Source organism: Bidens hawaiensis, unplaced genomic scaffold, assembly GCF_021521415.1.
Source record: "Bidens hawaiensis isolate Kalapana, Puna unplaced genomic scaffold, B.hawaiensis_p1.1 tig00027124_1, whole genome shotgun sequence".
Taxonomy (NCBI): Eukaryota; Viridiplantae; Streptophyta; class Magnoliopsida; order Asterales; family Asteraceae; genus Bidens; species Bidens hawaiensis.
The window spans coordinates 156,546-179,080 of NW_027494384.1; the positions used below are offsets into that span (position 1 = coordinate 156,546).

Sequence of the window (22,535 nt, forward strand, 5' to 3'; positions counted from 1 at the left end):
ATCTCAGACGGCTCACGAGTGTGCTTCCGCTGTTGACTGAAATGCTGGGAAAATTTAGCAACAAATTCTTCCCAACTTTGAATTTGTCGGTCTGGTAACTTTTCAAACCATTCACAAGCTGCACTAGTGATTGTTAAAGAGAACATGTGACACCAGTAGGGAAGATTCCAACCGCTGACTCCTCCCACGGCCACAAAATTCATTAGATGGTCACTTGGATCAGTCATCCCATCGTATTTTCCAACAGATGTTGGGATCTTTGCATTGACCGGAAACGGGGCTATTGCAATTCGTGCAATGAATTTCGATTTTTCAGCAAATGTTGCTGGGCGGTAAGGCTTCGAGAAGTCTACCTCAGCATTGCTGTGATACTTCACATTGCGGACAACTGGTCGTGGATAACTGACTCCTCCGCGTAGGTGAAGTCTGCTATCACCACTGTAATAACTGATGTTACCCGGATCATAAGTTGAATCATGACTTTCATATTCCTCCACATAAGCAGGCACACACATAATCCTGCGAGGATGTTCACGCCTTTCCCAAACCTCCGCCGGGTCTCTTTCCGTTGGAACACTTTGACGGATCTGGCTCCTCCTCGCCGTTGGACGAGGAGAAAGAGACCTTCTGGGAGATTTGTCATAAGTCAGAGTTCGAGCATAAAGTCGCTCTTCATGCACTCTACACTCGTTCTCTGCTACAACACTTTCTTGCTGAATGTGGATCCACTCATCCGGAGGTAAGAGTCCCCTAGATCTGGAACCATGGCGATGAGTTCTCGCCGGTTCGGAATCACCGGAGTCTTCTTCCAGAACCAATTCTGAGCGAGTCCGGCGAGTTTCACTCATAATTCTCCCCAGGTCACCCAGATTCTGTCACACCCCAAAATCGTTAACTTGGCAACGGAAGACTTAATTTTGTTAATTTGGGCAGTGACAGACGCTGTTCAGCCAATCATATTCAAAATAATGAACCATTAGTTGGACTTTATTAAATATCAGAGTTTTACACGTGTCAAACATGCACGGTTCTATTTTAAATTACAAGTCCAACTATCATTCATTCAAACGCACAACACCATTTTCCCGAATCCTTCACGAAGCATCCATTTTCTTCATTTACCTGAAAAGTATGTTAAAATAATTTTATCAACATGAATGTTGGTGAGTTTCTCAATTAAAAACCAGGATGTAACAGTTCGCAACTTTACTCCCATTTATTCATCATTCTTTTCAATGATAAATTTCATTATTCACCATTCTTTTCAATGGGAATTTAATTTCCACTTTTCCAAACATAGCTATATATTTCTTAAACAAAACGTGTTAGTTATAAACGAGCAAAGAGTACAACACATGTATGACTATCATTATAATAAACTCGAAACATACCAAAATCAAAATATTCCCACCTTTTCAACCAGAGTGACTGGAAGAGTGGGGGGGGGGGGGGGGGCGTCGCCCCGATAGATCTACCAATATTTTTAGGCCATTTTCCTAGGTTAACGGTTTTTCCTTTTATAATGACTCATCCCATTTAACACAATTTGTAAAATATATAGCCCATTTCTTTACATACTTTTCCCCCAAAAACATTTATAAATCATTAAAACATTTAAAAGTGGGGATTTACAAGAAAACTCACCTTTGCCTCAGCTCAAATAACATTTATTTGTGATAATATGCCAATCAACGTCAAGATCTTATTAATAGTCATCCAAATGATAACCAGATTCCTATGTTTAATACCAAGTATATTAACACATAAACATAGATACAAATGGAATCCTATCATAACTTAATTTATTTATCCTCACGTATCTTATTTATTATAATTTTAATAACTAAATTACAAACTTTTATTGTTTAGGAAAAATCGTAACTGAATCGAATGTTTTAAAATATCTTATAAATATATTGGAACACCATAGTTTCAAATAATCGTTGTAAAACTAATATATGATTTTGAAACTACACTTGGAAGTTATTTAATAAAAGTATATATAGTTATTTTAAAATATAATATTTTTTTATTAATAGACGAGTGTTTGAATTCTGACAAATATATTATATACCACTTTCTTAACAAAACATAATATAATCGTTATTATTATTTATACCGAAACGTGTTATATTAATATTCTTAATATAAAAACTTTGTTTTCATATTTTATATAAAAATCTACATTTTCTAAAAGTATATATTTATTTTTAATATTAATTGTGGTCACTATCCGGGTAAACTATTTCAGTCCAAATATCGTGTTTATAAATATATACAAACGCACGAAATCGTCCAAGTCTCAATTGTACCATTTTTATCACTCGATAGTATCTAGCAGTTTTCTAAATAATTATTAACAAGATTTTCATTGTCCAAGTTATTTCCGATAACAATATTTATATTAATTTTCTTGTTATCCAATTCTTTCAACACTTAAAGATATAAACGATATACCTCCTCCCGTACGATTTGAGTCTAGAAATATGCTCAAAACCCGCATGCAATGCGATCTGGATACATCAACGCGTTCGTTTTTGCGTCATGAACGTTTCTCCGGTCTCGGATCGTCCGTACGACGCCTCAAAACCTACATGCAACTCGTTTTAAGAAACTATTTTCGTTCTATAATCTGACCAGTAATTTACTAATCTTATAACTCACCATCTAAACATCGGATCATAGATCCCTTCGGTGGAATCAAATATCTATATGTTAGAAAGGTTCACCGAAAATTTCAGCTCGATCCGATGGCCAGATCTCCAGGAATCTGCATTTCTTTAGAGCTGTGTTTTCAAAATCTGCCCAGCGAGCTGAACAATAAAACGGGTTTAGAAACCCAGCCTAAGCAACTCCAATCCTCATCTCCACCGTTCAAAATGATTATATATGGGTTATGAACCCTCTGTAAAAATATCAAGATGATCGGACCGTTAGATCTTCGGTTATAGACCGATCTTTGTGGACATGCAAGAATAATACAATATGTCCAAAATTTAAAACGAGTTTTTAACGAACTTAAGCTCAGATTTAGGACAAACGGAGCTTACCATCGCGTTCGGAACGTCAAAAAATGGTTCCGGGTAGAAGACGGGCTTCGGCAGCCACCGGACCACCGCGTCGGACCACCTCAGGCCACCGCGAACCACCACCGGACCACCGCCGGCCGCCTTGCCGGATTCCTCTAGCCTCTCTCTACTCTCTCTCTAAAAAATGCAGGAACGTGATGATGAAATGAATGTAAAGTGGGGTAGGCCCACTTAGAGGTGCCGGTTTTAAACGAGTTTTTCGATCGTGTTTCGGTTTCTCGCCCCAACGATCCTGCTACTTCGAGTGACGTTGTATTTTCCAAATACATTTCGTCAAAATACTTATTCTTATTCCATTCTTGACTTAAATTTGTCTCGTTAACTTATTATTTCTGTTAATAAGTTATTGATAATTGTTACTTCGGTGTTGGTTCCGTATTACTCCGAACTTAATAAAACTAGTGTGGTTGTTTTCCCAAAAACAACTCATCCAAACTTATGGTGTCTATTTGATTTATTTTATCTAAATTACAAACCCCAAATATGGCGATAGTATTAACTTTTACAAGCTTATCGGTACATGTGCTTAAACGAACGTGTTTGAAAATATTAATTTGCATTTTCCCGTTTCGTTATAACTCAGAACTGAGTCATGTTTTCGCCTTCGTTCTCGGTTTTTGATCCTCTAAAATATTCAAATGGATTCACCCTTAGACACTTTCTCTAATGTCGGGTTAATTTTCACACGTTTAACTGAATACGTTCGTTTCTCCGTCATTTATCACCGGAATTTCTTTATTCTGTTTCACTTCTCACATGTTTTACAATGTATATATTCCCTTCATTCCTAGCTTAAAATACTATATTTGACTTATGGGTCTTAGTCTTCACTTAATCTAGCCTAAACATGCCTTAATCTCGTTTATGGAATATAATAATACTTTTTATTTTTCCGGGTATCACAGATTCGATCCTTCTGGCGCTGTGACATGTCCCAAATCATTAGGAGTAGGACCAGCTGGTGTTGTAACATGCTCTAAGGTGAAACCTCCAGGTGGTACGTCGGTGGTTCGTGAACCAGGAGTTGTGATACGTGCAAAAACATTTGAATTCATTCCTCCATGTGTCTCTGTATCAGTAGCACGAGAAACAGGTGCAGGGGTTCCCGTCGGCCCTTCAAGAATTGACTCATATCGTACAACAAACCGGAAACAAAAAGTTATTGCTGTTCTAACAAAAGCACGGATGGTGCCAATGAAGAAACACGGATCTGATCCCCTTGACGGGTCCTAGATCCAATGAGTCTACAGGTTAGGATACGGATAATCACCAAATATGATATGAGCATAACTTCCCAAAGTCCAGTGTCCGGAACCTGCAAAACAGACAACGTGAGCTCGTTACGGGAAGGACAAGAGGGGGGTCTTCCCGTAACCACCCTCCGGCGTGAGAATAAGTACAGTTCTGATGTAGAGAAAGTACTTGAGTATTGAGAGTAGATAGTGGGGAGTGAATGAATACCTCATGATTATCGAGAGGGTATTATAGCCGAAGGATGGGGGAATATGATTGGGCCAGTTGTCCCTTTCTAGAAGATGCTCCCGTAACCGTCTGGACGTGTGTCTCCATATGATAGGTTGAGCTATACGTTGCATGTGCATGAGTATAACAACCTGGACACGTGTTATTCTATGATAGGACAGATCAATCCCTGGCCATGTGCACGGTTATAACAACCGAGACAGGTGTCCTCCCTTCATTGGTTAATGAGTCACGTATTCTCCAAGTAACAATCGTGGTAGTTCTTCTAGAAGGTAATTAGTTAACTACAGTTGTCCTGTTGGCATTGCCTCCCGGTCACTTTGGCGGGTAGATGTGTTATCGCGCGGATGACGTATGAGGGTGCCTGGATACTTCCGCATGATATGGGAATGCTCCTCCTTTAAATGTTTATGCGGGTTGATCCATACGTCCCGCGGGTGACTTGAAGGGAGCTTCCCGTTGACCCGCGGGTGATACTTAAGGGTATTTGGGTCTTTTTGGTACCCTACCTCTATAGACATGTGCAACCAAAATGACTCGAATATTCACATTCACGCTGCACAAATAAAATAAAATACAATAGATATTTGATAAAAAAAATATTCTAAAATGTAACCAACTATCCCAAGTGATTTACCAACTGCACAATAAAAAAACACAATAAACACTTGATAAAAAAAATCTAAAATGTAACCACCCGTCCCAAGTGATTTACAAAAGTATGACACCTCAGATGGGTCGTTGATGTCATTAATCAAAATTTTAAAAATTGTAAGTGACACTTGTAATTTAGGCATAATGATCATCAAACATTATCATATGATGTTATTATTCAAAAAAAAAAAGAAAAAAAAACTAAATATAATAAATGATATACCATATACTGGTGTTCACATGCAGGGACGGATTTATTTAATTGAGTACCGGGTCAAGCGAACCAGGTGTTTTTCGAACCGTAGTGGAGCATTTAATAGCGACTTTTTTAGCGAACCAGGTGTTTTTCGAACCGTAGTGGAGCATTTACTTGACCCGAACCGTTAAACCAATCCGAATTGTCAACCCGACCCAATTTTTTTATACGCGTTCTTATATATTTAGAGCATCTTAAAATAGCGAACCAGATAAAAAAAAATTCTAAATCCGTCACTGTTCACATGCTAATAAGTTACTTTATTATAAACCATATTTTTAACGATTACAATAGAGGTTTTTGGAAACATATTTAATATAATTATTCACTTACTACCTTCGAAAAGTTTACTTTAGTTAATATAAATTTTACAGCAAGCTGATCGCTTTAAATATTTTTAACGATATATTACCCAATTAAAACATTGTTGTTAGAAAATATTGCTGATTAAAACTTTTATAATCTATATTTTGTCTATAATCGGTATATAAAAAGGCAAGCTAATTAATAACGTTAATTATGCCACATTTATGCGTGACTTTCTATTTACATATCTTTTGATGAAGAAGAAGAAGACCTAATCGTTGCAACTGTTACCTGGATTTTTCTACAGCCTTTGCTTCCACTTGTAGTTGAGGATTTTCTATAAATATAAAACACCATCACAAGTTAAAAAATAATCAAACACCAAAAGTAATTATAACGCACAAAAGATATCATGATCAACTCTACATAGTCATACGTGTTTTGAACAATGACTTCAAGTTAAATTTTCAATCTTATGTTAGCAAAACCATAAGAAACACAAAAACTATACATAAACTAAAAACTTTCATTCTTTGTTTTTCTATAGTCTCTAACTCTCTTCTAGTTCATGGAGAACAAGGAGTAACACAAGAATTTAAAACCTTCAATTTGAACATATATTTCTCGGGTTCCTTGTTACTGTTTGCAATGTTATTTGTTCCCTACCAGTAATAGAAATGGGAGTAATAGAAATGGGGTGAAGTCTTTATCAAACATGGTTTTAGAAACTGGAAAAAGGCATTTGAAAATTTTCGTGATCATGAAGGAGGTCAAAATAGTAGACATAATCATGCTAGAGTTCAGTTCGAGTTATTTAAAGATCAAAGGCACAATCTTGACAATGTATAGTCATAACAATGTAAGCAAGATGAGAATGTTTATCATGTTCGGTTAACCGTTGTTGTTGATGTTATTTGATTCCTTTTAAAACAAGGTTTGGCTTGGCGCGAACATGATGAGTCTATAATCTCTAATAGTCGAGGTAATTTTCTTGAACTTGTAAAATGGTATTGTGAATGTAATGATGGAGTAAATAAGGCGTTTAATTCAAAATCACATGGAAAAAATCTGTTGACCTCGCCTAAAATCCAAAAAGAAATAGTTAATGCATGTGTTGTTGAGGTACGAAAGATTATTGTGAACGAGGTTAAAGATAAGTTTTTTTCTATTTTAATTGATGGGTCTCGTGATTGATCTATAAAAGAGCAAATGGCGGTGGTTTTGAGAAACGTGAATGATGGTGGAGAAGTGATTGAACGGTTTGCTGGGTTAGTGCATGTTACCGACACTTGTGCATCATCTCTAAATAGTGTTATTGATAATTTTTTTGCAAAATATAATTTATCAATGTCTAAAGTTACAGGTCAAGGCTATGATGTAGCTTCCAATATGCGTGGAGAGCTAAATGGATTGAAAAAAAATAATGTCGCTGAAAATAAGTGTGCATTTTACATACATTGTTTTGCACATTAGTTACATTTGGTAGTCGTGGCCACGTCACTAAATATGCATCCGTAAATTCTTTTTTTGATTACCATACAAAGATTGTGAATATTGTTGGAGTTTCATGTAAAAGGAAAGATTTGATTCGACAAAAACAACATGATGATTTTGTGAAACGAATTGAGACGGGTGAAGTATGTACAAGAAAAGGTAAAAACCAAGAAATGAGTTTATCCCGAACTGGTGACACTCGTTGGGGTTCCCATCTTAAAACTATACTTCAACTTCTAGACTTGTGGAAACCAGTGAGAGAAGTGCTTATTTCTTTGTCAAGAGAGGGCACTGATGCAAAAACTCGAGGCAATGCACTTGGTATGGCTGAGAAAATGGAAAACTTTGAGTTTGTCTTTATTGCTCATTTAATGGTAAACTTATTAAGAAAGACAAATGACCTATTAAAAGCCCTACAATTGAAGAATTAAAATATTGGTAATGCGGTTCGATTGATGGAAGACATGAAATATGATATAAAGAAATACATGGATGATGTTGGGATGTGACACTCGTCAAACTTGGTCAACATTCGTACAACTTTAAGGTTTAATTAAACATATTTACATTAAACAAATTTGACGTTCCTTTTATTAAATGCGTTGACATTTAATCATCACGAGTTGAGCAATGCCATTCTTGCAATCGGCAAATGTTTGGCAATTATAGAGATTACTGGATTGCGTACGAATAAACTAAACGATTTAAACGTTGATGATGTTTATTTTAAACGGCTCGAATATACATATTTAAGCGATCCAAGGGGTTTAAATTCTCTGTTATGCACTTGGTTTAAATAAGCGTGAGGCGATCAAAAGCGAAGAAGTTCCCAAAGCGCAAAAGCGAACGCCTTTTAAACATGAGGTGACCATGTTTTTTAAAAAATATTTAATTATTTATACACCACATATGATATAAAAACAATATTATAATGTAATTTATTTCATAACTATTTTATAAAACACCAACATCGAATACGAAAGGATTCATCAAACAGATAAAGTTTATTAGACCATCATCTATGGTGAGGGGCTTTGAAGCCCCTCCACAGTGCCCACCACGTGGGCACTGGGGGCATCAAAGTCCAACCCAAAGTTGCCCCTCTATGGTGAGTGGGCTTCAAAGTCTCTTTAATTTTTTTTTTTTTATAAAACCAAATATGTTGAACCTTTGTTAAGCGGCAAATTAAACCAAAAAAAGCAGAAACTTGTACGTTAGCTTTAACCAATTGTACTTAATTATAATGAGTAACCTTAATTGCCCCAGCAAATATCCATCAGCCGCATTGTTGCATCAGCCTCCATAACTACAACCTGAAACCCTACCGGAGATGGCCGGTCAGAAGAAGCAGAGAACCGGAATGCGGCTAGAGGAGTAGACGCCGTACAACTTAACTCACTCCAGTGGACCTCATCACTTCCCGACGCCGCAGGTGACCATCCATTCTCTACTTTTCGTCGGATTAAATGACTTCGAAGGAGGTTCGTATTTACTTATTTCGTTGAGTGTTTAGGTTTTATCGTGTTTCAGTTGAACATATAGTCTAGGGCCAAACCTTTTTCTCTCTTCCACGCCGGTCGTTGGAACGATGGGCATCAACGGCGTCCACAACCAAGGGCGCCCCTTGGTGGTGTTCCGCGCCCAAAGGCGCCCGCCATCCCTCTTAGCGGCGCCCCATAGCACATGGTCTTATAACCCAAAAACTCCTCTGGGTAAGTCGCCAATCCCTAAAACGGACTATTGGGTTACGGGTGGTCATTTTACTAGAGGTTTATAATCTACCCTTGTGTGATTCCTGTTGAAGCATATACTCGAGGGATGGGTGCATGGCGGACAATTTGAAATTTTAAAGCAGACTCCCCATTCATTAGATAGAGAAGATTACCAAGATTTCGTGATCCGCTGTCGAACTTATTCCAAGAGAGCTTGGATCGAATCGGTATTACTATCCGAACTCTCTTATTGAATTGCTCATTGAATGAGCATTCTCAATATTATGCCTTGAAGAGGACTCCAACCTCCACGCTCTTTAGTATGAGATTTTGAGTCTCGCGTGTCCACCATTTTACCACCAAGGCATCTTGAAAGTGAATCGTATTCCATGAATATGATATATATCTAGTGTGATGTATGGAATAGTGGAGTGTTGGAGACTTTCTATTGGTCGGTCATGTCATATAGGCCCGAATTGGAAATCCAATTGCTTCGATTTGAATTATCTGGAGAATTCCTTATATAGATATCTAATATATCAAAAAGATGGACAATCAAACCTATTTCTCGATTCAATAGAAGCCCAAAGAGGTGAATAGGGTCCCAAATAACGAGAGCTATGTAAAAAGCAGGTCCGATTATGCCTATTCCTAATCCTAAATGGAATGTAACGACGTAGGGATCCATATGTAAACATAGTATCTATTTAGATAAGCTCAAATGACCCATTCTCACAAAATTAATGTTTAGATATATAAGTTTGTAATTGCTTTAATATAACAAAACCTAAACGTTTAAGTGAAACTATCGTGTAAATAAAAAACAAATAAAAAATAAAAAATAATACGAAAAGAAAGGAAGAAAAGGTTTGATATCAATTTCCTATTAATATATTAACAAAAAGAGAAAATTCCAATTTGCCTCTCTGGGTTATATTGTCAGGAGATGGAATAACCACTGAAAAATAATTTGCGCATGTTGCGCACCTATGTTTCTCCGGAGGGTTTTTCTGACTCCTGGCGTCAGTTGATTGTTAATGGTGAAGGGTAAAGTCGTCTTTGCACTCGTTTTTCTCCCCTGATCCATTATAACCCCAGAATTAGGGCAATTTTTATCGAAAAATTGAATTCGTGGCCAACGTTACAACATTGAACCCCCAAATTTTTCCGATCGCAATTGACTCTTTAGACATCGCAATGGCGAGCTCGTATTCTATTAGGCCGGACAGTGAGTATTGTGACCTGGAAGACCTATATGGTAACGTTTTATTGTTTGCTCAAACATTTTGGTTTTTTTCTTGTATGTTGTTAACGGGCTGAATGGTTGTTATATGTGAAAATTATTCACATGCATTCACCATAAAACTTTTCCATGGAGGGTATTACACTACCGAGGGGCAGCAAAGATATGAAGGGGAAAATGACTTACGTCGATGAAGTTCAAGTTTCTGAATTTTGTAAAAGTTTGTTGGTTGGAATACTTTGTAAGTTACAATATGGTTGTGGTACAGCTTGTTCTTTTCATTACAAACAAACGCGTGTCAGTTTGGATTTGGGTTTAAAGCCATTGATTGAAGATTATCATTTTCAAGATGTTTGTGCTATGGTTAGAGGTAGTGATGGTGTAGGTAGTCACATTGTTTAGATTTTTGTAGAACATGGCAGGACTAGTGGTACTGAAATTGTGGTATATGATTCGGGATTTGTACCTGGTTTTGAAAGTGTTCATGAAGTTAGTGGTGAAAGTGTCCATGAAGTGAGTGGTGAAAGTGCTCATGAAGTGAGTGATGAAAATAGTTCTAGTGAGGGTGTAGGTAGTGATGAAGAGGAAGATGATGACAGTTATGATAGTGATCGATCAGATGAAAGTGATCCTGAGTATACGGCTGCCTTTCAAACACCCTTGGAGGATGTAGAAATTGACATGAGGTTGTATAAAGCTATTGTAGATTTTAATGTGGATGAGGTAGTAGGTGATCATATTAGTGATGATGATGGCTTAAATCCTTGCATGGATACCTATGAGAGCTCTGATGATGAGGGCTTGAGTGTCTTGAATAGTATGCCAAGAAAGTTCAAGGGGAAGGAAATGAATAATGATGATGAGTGTCCATCTTTTGTTGGTTAGTTAATACCATCAAAGGAAACATTGAATGAGATGGTTAAGAGTTATGCTCTTCATGGCAGAAGTGATTTGTATATCAAGAAGAATGATCCTTTAAGGTTTAGGGTGATTTGTTTGGGGACCAATCCGAAGTTGGTTGTTGGTGAGGGGCCAAATGTGTCAAGTCAGGAAAAGGTGAAGGTAAGAAAAAGGGATATGAAACCCACTTGCCCTTGGACGATGCACATATCAAGACAATCTGTTGAGGATAATTGGTGTGTGAAGACCATTCCAAAAAAACACGAGTGTCTTAGAAGTATATCAATTGGTATGTACACGATGTCTACTATTGGCAAAGAGATTGAGGTTGAGCTACAAACCACCCCCAACATAGCTGCCAAGTAATTGAAGGCCAAATTCCACCAGTGGCATCAAATACAACTTTCTGAATCCAAGATGCGAAGAGCTAAGACAATAGCTCAGCAAAGGAAGGATGGTGACCACACCAAACAATACACCCACCTCAGATCCTATATTGATGAGCTTTTTAAAGCAAATCCAAGTAGTTCCATTAAATTAGATGTTGAACCATGTGCTAACCCTAACCTTAAAACAAGGCAATTTAGAAGAATATATGTGTGTTATGCTGTATTAGTTAGAGGATTTAAATTTCTTGGTAGAGAACATCTTGGGTTGGATGGTTGTTTTATGAAAGGGAAATACCCCGGACCGATTTTGACTGCTATCGGGACGGATGGTAACAATTGCTTGTATCCTGTTGCCTTTGCAATAGTGGAAGCTGAATGCACAGACTCATGAAAATGGTTCTTAAATCTTCTTGGAAATGATCTTGACTTGCCTCATGATTCCAATTTCACTTTCATAAGTGACAAACAAAAGGTATGTACACTTACAATATATTTTTAATAGGCAAACTCATGTACACTAATTATGCTGATTTGAATGTTATAGGGACTTATTCAAGCAGTTGAGAGTGTTTTCCCTAGGGCTGAGCATCGGTTTTGTTGTAGACGCATCCATGAGAACTTGAGGCAAACCTGGAGGGGAGATTTGTATAAAGGCTTGTTTTATAGGGCATCATCGGCCACTGCTGTCCCATACTTCAACATGGCAATGGAGGAGATTAAGAAAATAAATCTTGATATGTTTCTCTGGCTTAGTGACCAACTGGCAGCCAAGATGGTCAAAATCACATTTTTCAAGCAGGGCAAAATGTGATATGTTGCTAAACAACCTTTGTGAATCTTTCAGCAAGCAACTTGTTGGAGCAAGAGACAAGCCGATCATCACATGTTTGGAGTATATTAGAGAGTATATGACCATGAGGATTGTGAATGTGAAGAAGATGCAAGCCATTACCAGGGGCCATTAACACCGAAAGCAACAAAAGCATGGGATGAAATCCAAACAGAAGCAAGTAAATTGACCGTTCTGATGGTTGATGAAGTAACTTACAGATATCATTATTTGCCTTATTATGATATTACAACCAAACATTTGTTAATATGCAATTATGTTCATAGGTTAAAAGTCTAAGAAGCCAATGTGTGGTGAATGTGGAGGATAGGACTTGCACATGCAGGAGATGGGACTTGACAGGTATGCCATGCAAACATGCGGTGGCAGCCTTATATGACATGATAGAAAACAACATGCATGTCGGTCCATTGGAGAAGTAGGTTGATGAAGCTTACTGGTTAGACACTTGGAAGAAGGTGTATAACCACCAAATCAGGCCCATACCAGGCCCTGATATGTGGACACCCTCAAAATGCCTAACAATATTAACTCCGCCTAAACATCATACTCAGATTGGCAGACCGAAGAAGAGCAGGAAGAAGGCACTGGGTGAGAAGAAAAAATTGGCAGCTAGCAAGAAGAGGAAGATGAAGATTGAAGAGGTTCAGGAAGTGCTTTTTGGCAGGAGGCAGATTACTAGGATGGGGCATGAAAAGAATTGTGGAAGATGTGGAGTTTACGGACACAACATCAGAACTTGCAGGGCACCAAGTCAACCATAATGGTGTGTTTGAGTAACATTGATGATGTGGTTTTTAGACAATTTAAGTAATCCATAATGGTGTGTTTGAGTAACATTGATGATGTGGCATGTATGTTTGATTTGGGATATGATGGTTTGTATGTTATTTTGGCAGTTTGTGTTTAATGCTTTTAAAACTTGTAGTATGTAGTCAAATCATGCAAACATTACAATACATTTAATCATGTCAATTTCAAGTAACACATTACAATACATTTCAAATTCAAACCAAGTACAATGCCACTTCCAATGACAATCATCATTTGACCAGTCAGAGTCCCACACCGGATCGTCTTCATATGGATCATGATAGTAATCTTCCTCCGGCTCACTGGTGTAGTCGAAAGATGCTTTCAAAACCTCAATGTCATAATCATCACCCAGATCCATTTCATGTTCTTCACTTAGTCTAAATAATTTATCCTCTTGCATCAAATAAGCCATCAACTCATCTTCTCCTAATTGACATTCTTTGTATTCCATTTGACTTGCTTCATTGTCAAACGGCACTACATTCTCAACATGACATTCTCAATTTCATCCTTCTCAGTTTCATTATGGCTGCAACATGACTGATAATGTGGAAAGTAAATAGATTAAACAAGAAACTCTAAACATTTAACAACAACAAAGATTACATTATCCCATACTACAAATACGATGTTAACAACTAATCAATAAAGAAAAAAATAAACAAAGAACAAAAACCAACTAATTCCTAGAAACATCTCCAAGCTTATTACTTCTTTGGTTTTCATTCTTGCAAACTCATCTTTCTTGTTCATCATCTTCACCATTGCTTGAATTACCATTTCACAACTAGGGCATGTGGGATCATCAGCCTATTTTAGCCATTCACAACTCCCCTTCTGTAATGGACGTAATATATCAACAAACAAACAACCCTAATTCGATTAAGAGACTAGAACAATTACCCTAAAATTGACCTAAGCCAAACTAAAGGAATCAACATCGATTAACAGACTAGAACCCTAATTCGTGAGTAATTAAACACTTACACAGCACAAGAATCGACGACCCGGGTTTGCATCAGTCCTGGATATCCGGTAACATGTCGCGGCACCACATGGGCATTTCACACAAAGGTCATCTGCACGGGAAGGTCTAGAAGGTGACCCCGAGGAGTATTGACTAGACTTGGATTGAGACATCCGTCAATTTCTTTCCGGGAGATGGAATAATACGGGGAAAGAGGGGAATCGGTCGCCTGAGATGGAATAATACAGGGAAAGAGGGGGAAAGAGGGTAGGTGTTATGATATAATAAGGATAGAAGGATAACATAGTAATTTCGCATAATTTTAACGAGTCAACGACGAGTCAACAGACGGCAGGAGTCAGAAAAACCCGCCGGAGAAACATAGGTGCGTAACATACGCAAATTCTTTTTCAGTGGTTATTTATCTCCCGACGATATAACCAAGGGAGGCAAATTGGAATTTTCTCTACCAAAAATCTCAAACTCCATTATTTGACTCCTGACTAACACAAGTAAACATAACGATACCTTATGTTTCAAAATTTTTCAAACCATCATTGTACTCTATATCAATCATCAAACAACTAAATCTTTTGTGTCTCCCTCTTCGGCCAGAGATTACACCCATCCCATGGTTATTTTCAAATCCAACAACACACTCAAACAATCCATCATCACATGTACTATATTAGGGGTGAGATCGGGACCATATCTATACCTATACCCGTACCCGAAAATACTCGTACCTGAAATCAATAAATCTTGGTACCCATGCCCGTACCCGAATTATAATGTACGGGTACGGTACCGGTACGGGTATGGGTACATGTACTTTTGGTACGGTACTTGCTTTGGTACCCCTTTGTTATTTTTTTTTAAAATGTCTCCACTAAACTAGGTATAGGTAATGGTACAGTAACGAAAATCAATTATCTATAAGACCAAAACCGTAATACCACAACCTAAACAGTAATACCGCAACCAAAACATAATAAAATAACTAAAAATGAAACAAATCAATCATTATATAAAATCAATTCAAAATCAAGTAATGAAAACCAAAACATGCAAAGTATCAAAATTTTTTTTATCAAAATGTTTAAAACAAAATTAACTTATACAATAGAAAGTCAACATTCGTTTAATTTTCGCTAGTAATCTTTCTATTTTAACCTTTTCTTTTCTTTGTTTATTGTTTCCTCAATTTCTATAGAAAAACAAGAGAGCAAGTTAATATATGTTATTTAATGATATACACAATTACACATACATGAAATAAAAAATACGAATACACAATATAAGAATATACACATATAGATTGAGATTGAATTTATTTAATTAATATATATTATGTTTTTGAAAATCCCGAAAGTTAAGTAATGAGTGCTGAAAACCTAATAAAATCCATTACATATTCTAAACGGGTATCAGTACCCGTACTTGTACCCGTACCTGTACACGAAAGTACCCGTACCTATAATCAGTAAATTTGGGTACCCATGCCCGTATCCAATAAACACGTACGAATACATGTACAAATACAAATACGAGTATTTAGGAAACAAATCTCATCCCTATCCTATATTTGATTATATAAACACCATGCCTCCATTTATCTTTATATAGGTATTTGAGAGTTGAAAAAAAAAACTCAAAATATTTCAAACAAACACACACTTCTCGTTCACTCATCCTTCTCTTTGTTACAACTGGCATGCACCCCATAAATTATCACCACCTTCCCTCAGTTTCTACCATAAACAACATCCGCAAGCCACCGCCACCTTCTCCAACAGCAACCATTATGCTACTGCCACCCTATACGGTGGCGGATCCAGAAAATTTTCCCACGTGCATTGAAAATTTTGGGGATCGGTTGTCTATCGTTAAATATTAACAAATTTTCAGTACCTTAGGGTCGGGTCACTTCACTTAAAAAGGGATAAAACAAATTAAATTATAATACAAAACAAAATTACGCAAATCGCCACCCACGTTGAGGCAACATGACCTCGATTCGGTGCGCAAAAAAACACACCAATTTACATATACAATAAAAGTATAAAACTTTATATAAACATAGCGGCAAAGCCAAAAACTTTTACCAATATATAGAAAGAGAATATTTTTATATAAAATTAAATGAATATTGTTTAGAAAAAGAAACTAGTTAATTTAGAAAAAGAAAAACTAATAAAACACACAGTACATCCAAGTGAATATTGTTTTTTTTTTAAACTGTTAAGCGAATATTGTTTAAATTACATCTCTTTTATTATGTTACTTTTATTATAGAAAAAAAGGTTTAAATATGAAAAATAAACATGAAAGAAAAGCGTGCAAAGAAAACTGGCAGACACAAGTATAGCTAATTAAATTTTATTTTCTAAGTAGAGCTAATTTTTCAAGTTACGAGCTATATCTTAAGTAATTTGAAATATGATTATACTTCCGTTCGTAAATTTCCAGCCAACTCTATATATTGTTTTAGATCTTTTATCTAATAAAAATTATTACTTTTACTTGTAAGTTATATATATTTTGGCGAAATTTATAACAACCTGTTGTTTAAGAAAAAAAAATCAACTTAAACATTTAAGTTTTCATAAACTTTACAAAAATAGGTTGAGTTTACGATGGAAAAAATTATTTTTCCGTGTCTTGAATACATTATGGCGTCTTCAAAGTATATATTTATATAAAGGCATAAGAAGACGTCTTCAAAGTATATATTTATATAAAGGCATAAGAAAACGTAATAGATGTCGATTAACTTTTAAGAAAAAAAATATTGATTATTTTACTAATGGGTCACCGTGTTTTAGTTTCCAAAAGTAAAAAAATATAACATTATACTAACCAAATAATTGTCTACATGTATACATATATAAAATAACTATAACTTTAACAAATCATTTGTTTCTTTATCTTTAAATTGTAATGCTAGTAAGATTCAAGTTTTCTAAAAAATATATATATATACGTACACATGTATGTGTGCTTTAGCAATATTTATTTAACCTTAACCAAGATGAATTATCCATAAAAAGGTTTGTAAGTCACCAAAGTGCGGCCAAGATATCTAGCTAGTATATATTCCTAATAAAAGTAAAATGCATATCTTTCTTTTATTCTAAAAAAATTGAAGTGCGTACTGGTGTGTTCATTTCATACATTGATGTTTTATAGGTGGATTATAAATAGTTAAATGCACCTAAGTTGTATGCATGAATTATATATATATATATATATATATATGAAAAGTTTGGTGCCGCTAATCAAGTGGCGGCACCAAACTTATCCATACAATTTTGATTTTTGTTTTTCGCATTGGTAGTGTCGCGAACGTAACGAGAACCGACTTAACGTCAGTTTTTGTTTACGTAACGGAAACACACTGAATTCGTGTAAACTCACTGCATCAACGTCCGGGATTGACAATGCTAGGATATTGACGCCATTTGTTTTTTTTTTTGTTTCAGTTCCGGTACCATAACGAGCGTAACGAAAACTGATGGGATACCAATTTTCTTTTTTCTTTTTTGTTTTAGTTTCAGTACCGTAACGAACGGGAAAGAAATCGACCAAATTCCCGTAAAGTCATTGCCTTTTGTTTTAGTTCCAGTAACACCGTAACGAAAACCAACCAACTGCTATTTTTGTTTTAGTTCTGTTATCGCAAGAAATCAACTAAATTCACGCCGACTTATCATCTCAACACTCGAGACCGACAACGCTTGAGTTTTACCACCGCCAAGATTTTTCCGACTTGCCCGGCGCAACGAGCCGGGTAAATCCCTAGTTATAGACAAAATACATGTTTTTAACTCCTACTTTATCACTCTTTTAAAACTTAAACCGTAACTCGTATTCATTAAGTTTAAGCATATGTTTTAGCATCATTAAACATATTAGCGTGTATCTTGATAGTTAGGTGTAAGAGTACTTAGCATAAACACAACTTTTAAAAACAGAAAGATAGGATTAGAGATGAATTTTAGCTCATTTAGTTCTAGGATTAGATTTAAGGGGTGTTTGGGATTCCTTATTTTGCCTCCTTATCACTTCTTATTAAGTTAATAAGTTAGAAAAGTGTAACTTATGGAACTTTTCCTCTCACAATATAAGCTATCCCAAACACCTTACTACTTTTCAATAAGTTTATAAGCTTTAAGTTGGTGAAAATAAGAACTCCCAAACACCCCCTTAGAGAGAGATTAGAGAGTCTTGAGCTTGTAATCCACTCCTACACTTGTTAAACCTAGCTGCTTCTTTATAACTTTCTAGTCCATTCCTTGAGCCTTGCATGCATGAAGACGATGGGCATGTGTTTGGTGCTACGCATATAAACTGAGGAGAGAGAGAGAGAGGGCGTAGGGTGACTGTAGAGTAAAAGTGGTGGGCGATGATTGTGGTTCCGGGGCTGTGTTCACGGTGGCCACTAGAGGGTGTTGGTGGTTGCTGATGGTGACGATTGATAATGGCATATTAGAGTGGTTTTACGATGGCGTTACGGTGATGTAGGGGTGAGAGAAAAGTGACCGCTGATGATATGGCAGGGGTGGACCGACGGCTTGAGGATAATAATTAGTGTTATGTATACAAAAATACTTTGATCGACCCCTGTTAAAATTTTACGCCGACCCTTGTAAAATACCGAGAAAGGAAGAATGAGAGAAAATATAGAATGGAGAAGAAGAAACATTACTGGAAAATTTTTGGGTAGATATGAAGTTGCAACGGGGAAGTAGAGTTTGAGGAAAGAAGATGATTAGAAAATAATATTTAATTAGCTATACTTGTGTCTGCACAGTTTTCTTTGCACGCTTTTCTTTCATGTTTATGTTTCATATCAGAGCTGGCTGTAACATCATGAAAATTTCGAACCAAAAATAACAAATTTCAAAGGCCAAGGACTAAAAGAGAAAATTCTGTTTTTCTGTCAGATCGCGATACGCGACAGATCATAAGAAAGCCCATCGCGTATCGCGATCGGTATGTTTCAATACCCAAGAAACGGGCTGTCGGCGATACGCGACGAACCAAAACCCAACGTCATCGCGTATCGCGATGACGAGGTCTGACAGGATGACACGTGTCAGGACACGTGTCACCACGTGGCATAAAGGCATGACGAAGTGACACGTGTCCCGCCACGTGTCACCACGTGGCACCGCGTCCGCCACGTGGCAAAGCTACTAGCGAGTCATCAATGCTACGTCGCGATACGCGACGGGGTAATTATTAACCATCGCGTATCGCGATGGGACCAGATTTCAGCTATAAATAGGAGCCTTCATGGCTCATTTCATTCACAGCATCCCACTCTCTCTCTAGAAACTTTCTCTCTCTACCTCGATTTTCGTGCCTTGACCCGACAAATTATAATTTCGTAATTCATACCATATACCGACGACACCTCGAAGTTCGTACCGACAGTCCCGACGACTGGCGCACATTGTTTTGCGTGCCGACCTCATAACGTGTGACGACCTCGTAAACTGTGCCGACCCGAGACGACCCGACGTTCCGCCTCGAAGTACGTGCACGACCCAGCGATCCCCGAACGTTGCCTCGATTTCTGTGTCGAGGAGTTGTTGATCAAGATTGTCATTGTACGTGCAAGCGTCGAAGTGCTGCCCGAGAATCTAGAAAATAATAAGCCGAACAAGGCAGGGGTTCTGTCCAAATAAAATATTATTATCTCAGGGCTTAGACGCTAGTCAGGGGTATAGCCTAGACCTTGATTAAATCAAAAGATAATAATAAAATAAGATTTCTTTATAATAAAAGAAATACAAAATTTTATATAAACAAATGTTACAACTAAATATAATTTCTTTATGGATAAGAAATATAAGTATTCACATACATGAGGATATAGTAAGAAAGATAAGCTTTACCCACAAGAGGTATGGTCAAAAACTAGTGTTTCTTTATGATTAAGAAACATGAGATTTTATATATAAAGGTTATAGATAAATGACGTTTCTTCTTAAAGAAGAAACATATCATAGATATTTCTTCTTGAAGAAGAAACATAGTACATGATTGACAAATAAAGAGAAGGAATTCATATCCAAAATGTTTATTCAAACAAACAAATCAATAAAGTTTTAAGCTATCAAAACCAGACTAAAGGTCTGTAGCCGGATTAAGAGGCGATCCGGGTATTTATATAAACCAATTTTATTATAGGTCAATCATTCATTCATTCACAAAGGTTTTCAAACGAGATCACCACATCATTCACAACAGACAGTCACAGGTGAATACGTTAAACCTTTTTCAGTCAAGATAAACGGGTTGTTTATCTTAAACAAAGATAGTCAAATAAAGATTTATGGGATTACGTGATCCCTATTAAAATACAAGATAGAAAATAAAAACAACTCAGACCGAGTACACATGTGTCTGGATCCAAACATAATTAATCTAGTCTATCAGTCAAGGCTATGTGGCCGCAGACTAGAGATCATAATAAAAGTTCTCCAATGGGCGTCAGTTCCCAATGGGCATCAGTACCAATGGGCGTCAGTTCCCGAAGGGCATCAGTTCCCGGAGAACCGTAATTGTGTGTGTATGGCAAGAGGTACAAATCCCAGAAATAAGAGACGTTTATGCTGAGGGTGTTTCATGAAAACTATCATGTCAGTCAAAGAAAGATTTATAAAAATGTTTTTAGACTCAACGATTCACCAGCATATCGTTGACGTATTCCCCCTCCCCCTCAAATATTACAGAAAATAAAGTTAGCACAGGTAGCATGGAATTACCAACTCATGGAGATAGATGCTCGCAAAGTAGAGATGACTCAATATTTTAAATTATTAAAATATTGCAAACAATATTTAAACAAAGTTTTATAAATAAAAAAAAAGGTTTGAAAATAAAACTCTTGAATATTTATTATTCGAGAAGCTTTATATTAAGTCAAATATTTTGTTATATTTTACAAATTAACTAATGTTTCAAAATATAAATTAATATTTTATTATAAACTAAAGACTTCCGCTAAAACTCTGATATATTTTCAAAACAGGTACCAACTATTGGTCACATGCCTAGGTCCTAAGTGAGGGTGTGACACCGGCCCTACAAGCTAAGCAGGTAAAGCTAGGCCTTTAGACTCTCAAAATTTTGAGGCCTCTTTTTTAAGAAATAAAAAATTTATTATACATGTAATATTATTAATACTTCAATTTTGTTGTCATTTCTTTGCTGTAGTGTACCGGTAACAGTCCCTTTTTCCAGCCTGCAGGACCCAAGCTCGAGTCTGATTAGCAGCGTCAACTTTTTTTTTCTTTTTACAAGCTTCAACTTAAGTGGTAGGACAGGCCTCTTTACTTCTTTACAGCCCAAAAAAAACATGTCCAACCTACGATTATATTTTTTTTCCAATGCTCTATCAGAATTTTTTTTCTTTTACGTATTCTTTTTTTAACTTTCTTTTTAGTATTTGTATTATAAAAGGATTTTTTTTACTTATACAATTGTATACTAAAACAATTTTGTATCAATGTTACCGAACAAAAAAATGTGTTTGCATCATGTTACTGAATGAAACGTAAAGCTCTATTGAGAAATTACTTATATGTTGTAGTTGGGTTCAGAAAGATAGGTTTTGAATTTTGATTATGTTTTATATTAGCACATCAAATTTTGTTAATTGGTTAACATTTAAATACTTTAAAAACTGTTAATCGAATAATGACAATGCAAAAGGTCTTGAAATTTTTACTCAGCTTTAGGCCTCCTAAATAGTTGGGCCACCATTGTTTCATATTTAAACCTTTTTTCCTAGAATAGGGAACATATAGACGACAAACACAATTTCTGGCTATATGTCCTGGCGTGCCATAGTGGCAACATGTTTGCCTCTTAATATAAATAGCACCCAATGATTTATCAACACATGGAGATCCGGAGGATCTATGAGGACGAGACTGTCCTTGTTGTGCTAATTTCTGATGTGCCTTTCCTTTATTGCCAAGACTCTGTTTGTTATTATTAGTACAATTTTGTGTTATGGGGTCATCTGAGTTTGATGACACGTTAGAATAAGATTCCTTTTCACTAGCCTGAACCCCTTCACTTTCAGAAGCAACAACATTTACTATGTCTGCACATAAAGTAGAAGCATCAAAATTGTTCACACATTTAAAAGCAGGATTAATTACCTCTCCTGAGCCAACATTTTTGGATTGAACCTGTTTACCATATTTCATATCTTTTACCTTTTCTTCATGCTCTTTGGTAAGAGGAAGACTAGTATAGTTGTCATTGTATGGTGGGGGACCTGACTATATCCTATACCCTCACCTAATTCTCTTTCCACCATAACTGATTTTCTATCATTGAATTAACTACCTTACTG

The 22,535-nt window shown here is 36.4% G+C and overlaps 1 protein-coding gene across 1 annotated transcript; it reads left to right on the plus strand.

Moving 5' to 3' along the window:
• Window positions 1-6,996: 6,996 nt before the first annotated feature.
• LOC143574881 (uncharacterized) lies at window positions 6,997-7,712 on the plus strand. Its single transcript, XM_077059392.1, has 2 exons — window positions 6,997-7,150; window positions 7,261-7,712. The coding sequence occupies exons 1-2, from the start codon at window positions 6,997-6,999 to the stop codon at window positions 7,710-7,712; spliced, it is 606 nt and encodes a 201-aa protein (XP_076915507.1).
• The last annotated feature ends 14,823 nt before the right edge of the window (window positions 7,713-22,535 follow it).